We start from the raw sequence: 2,500 nt of genomic DNA, 5'->3' as shown, positions 1-2,500 counted from the left end.
GGTGGCCTGCTCGGACCTCCCCTACCTGGGCCAGCGGCAGAGGGAGCTGTGCGCCCTGGACAAGGCCCTGATCCACGTCATCGGGGAGGGCGCCTCCATGGGCATCCACGAGTGCCAGCGCCAGTTCCGGGACCGCCGCTGGAACTGCTCCACCTTCAACGAGCCCAGCGTGTTCGGCAGCATCCTCAACATCCGTGAGTCGGTTTGTTTTTGTGTGGTGGTGGTGGTGTGTGGGTGGGTGGGTGTGAGTGGGTGCAGGGATGTTGTTGTTCTTGTTGTCGTTGCGATGTTGGTGGTTGTGGAGTTGGGTTTTTTGGGTTCTTTTTTTTTTAAGGCTTTTCTTTCTTTCTCTCCCCCCCCCCCCCCCCCCCCCCACCGCCCTCTCTCTCTCTCTCTCTCTCTCTGTATCTGTCTGTCTCTGTCTCTCTTTGTGTCTGTCTGCCTCTCTCTCTCTCTCTCTCTCTCTCTCTCTCTCTGTTTTCTGCTAGTCTGTCAGTGTTTGTTTGTGTGCGGGTGGGGGTAGGATGGGGTAGGGAGTGTGTGTGTGTGTGTGTGTGTGTGTGTGTGTGTGTGTGTGTGTGTGTTGACGAGGCCAGTTCGGAACAGGCAGAGCTGTCCGCAGCGGCAGCAAGAGACAGTCTGTTCTGTATCAGGTGCTGTGATATTGCGGTTTTTCTTCCATTTCCTTTTTTTCCTTCAGGCAGAATCTGCATGTATGCTCGAAAGAGGCGACAGCTTGGCGATTGGTGTGTCGCCAGGTTGCACGACCTGCGGCTAGAGTGGACCACTAGTGATGATCAGTGTGATAGACGCCGAAAGATTTCTTCAGTGAGTCCTTGCACATCTTTTGGGGAGTCCCTCTTTGACGATGGTCAGTGGAGAGTTCCCTGTACAGCACACTCTTGGGCAGGCAGTGGTCCTTCATCCTGGAGACATGCCCGGCTCAGCACAGTTGCGTCTTCAACAGCATGGCCTCGATGCTAGTGATCTGTATTTGTTCGAGGACTTTGGTGTCGGTGACAAAGTCGCTCCAGCTGGTGTTGAGGATGTTGCGGGGGCAGCGTTTGTGGAAACGTTCGAGAAGTCGCAGGTGTTGACGAGAAGTTACCCACGACTCGGAGCCGTAGAGAGGGGTGGTCAGAACAACGGCTGTACTCACGCTGATCTCTGTGCCTTTCGTTAGATGCTTGTCGTTCCAGACCCGTTTGTGCGGTCTGCCAAAAGCGTTGTTTGCCTTTGCAACTTTGTTGATAATTTCTTTTTGTCGATTTTGGTGTCTGACGATATAGTGCACTACATGATAGCAGAACTGGTGGACTGTCTTCATCTCTGTCTTGAAGATGGTGATATGAGAAGGATGGTAATCATCTTGAGGTGCAGGGCTGATGGAGTACTTGCGTCTTTTACAGGCTGACTTCCAGTCCGAATAGCTCAGTAGCCTCTGCAGAGCAGGATGTTTTGTGCTGTAGGGCTGTCTCTGTGTGCAACGACGGCGGCATCGTCAGCAGAGAGAAGCTCGCGGATGTTGCTTCGTGTCCTGGTTGTGGTCTATAGATGCCTCAGGTTGAACAGACTGCCATCAGTGCGGTATGGGATGTAGATGCCGTCCTCGTCATCAAGGTCTTCCGTTGCCCTTTGGGGCATCATGCTGAAGAAGATGATGAAAAGAGCTGACGCAAGGACTCAACCTTGTTTTACTCTGGTTTTCAGGGGAAAGGCTCTGAGAGGTCGTTTCTGTATCGGACGTGGGGCGTTCTGCAAGAGGGTTCGCATGTCAGTGTAGAACTTGCTTTTTTCTGCTGGATCTGTCCGAAGAGTTGGGGCGCAGACACTGAGCAATTCTGGCTTTCTGCTCATTGCGAAGTGGGAGGCGAATGGAGATGATGTAACTTTGTAAAATATAATCATAAAGTAATACTATGCTTTTTGACAGACACCGCTGTGCCTGCACGTAGTGTTGATAGCCTCTGTGGATGTTGGAAACAGTTGTAAAGTTACACATTATGATCCTAAAATCATACTATGGATTTTCATAAACACCGCTGCATCTTTACATAGTGGTCGTGACGACGGATGTTTGAAACAGTTGTAACCTTGTACAATATAATCCCCCCCTCCCCCCTGTCACCGTGACTGTCTGAATGCCTTGGAAGTATCCCTTTCCCTTCCCTTCGTTCCTTCAATCCACCCTCCCTAACCCCCCACCCCACCCCACCCCTCCCCCTTACCCACCCACCCACCCCAGCCTCAGCAAGATGATGCATGGAGGGGTTGGGGTCAGGTGGCACAAAGGAGGCATGCAACTGTCACCTGTCAGCAGCCACCCGGCCTGCATTCATTACAGCTTCTCACTATAACCCCCGTCCGCCGCGAATAATTCAAACTATCTGACTCCAAGTGACGGGGAGGGGGAGGGAGGGAGAAAGGCAAGGGAAGAAAAATGAAGTAAAGGGAAGGGGTGGGGGAGGTAGAGGAAGCACCGAGTGAGGGAATAGAACAC

The 2,500-nt window shown here is 52.4% G+C and overlaps 1 protein-coding gene across 1 annotated transcript in view; it reads left to right on the top strand.

The window, feature by feature from the left end:
* The window catches only part of LOC143282458 (protein Wnt-4-like), a 106,430-nt gene that overhangs the window by 83,595 nt on the left and 20,335 nt on the right, over positions 1-2,500 (top strand). Inside the window, exon 2 of the mRNA XM_076588101.1 lies at positions 1-194. This exon is cut by the window's left edge and continues 144 nt beyond it. Within this exon, the coding sequence (XP_076444216.1) occupies positions 1-194 (194 nt within the window). The remainder of the gene's footprint in view (positions 195-2,500) is intronic.

Source organism: Babylonia areolata, chromosome 5, assembly GCF_041734735.1.
Source record: "Babylonia areolata isolate BAREFJ2019XMU chromosome 5, ASM4173473v1, whole genome shotgun sequence".
Classification (NCBI taxonomy): domain Eukaryota; kingdom Metazoa; phylum Mollusca; class Gastropoda; order Neogastropoda; family Buccinidae; genus Babylonia; species Babylonia areolata.
The sequence above is the reverse complement of the archived record's forward strand: the minus strand, read 5'-3'. Positions and strand labels throughout refer to the sequence as shown.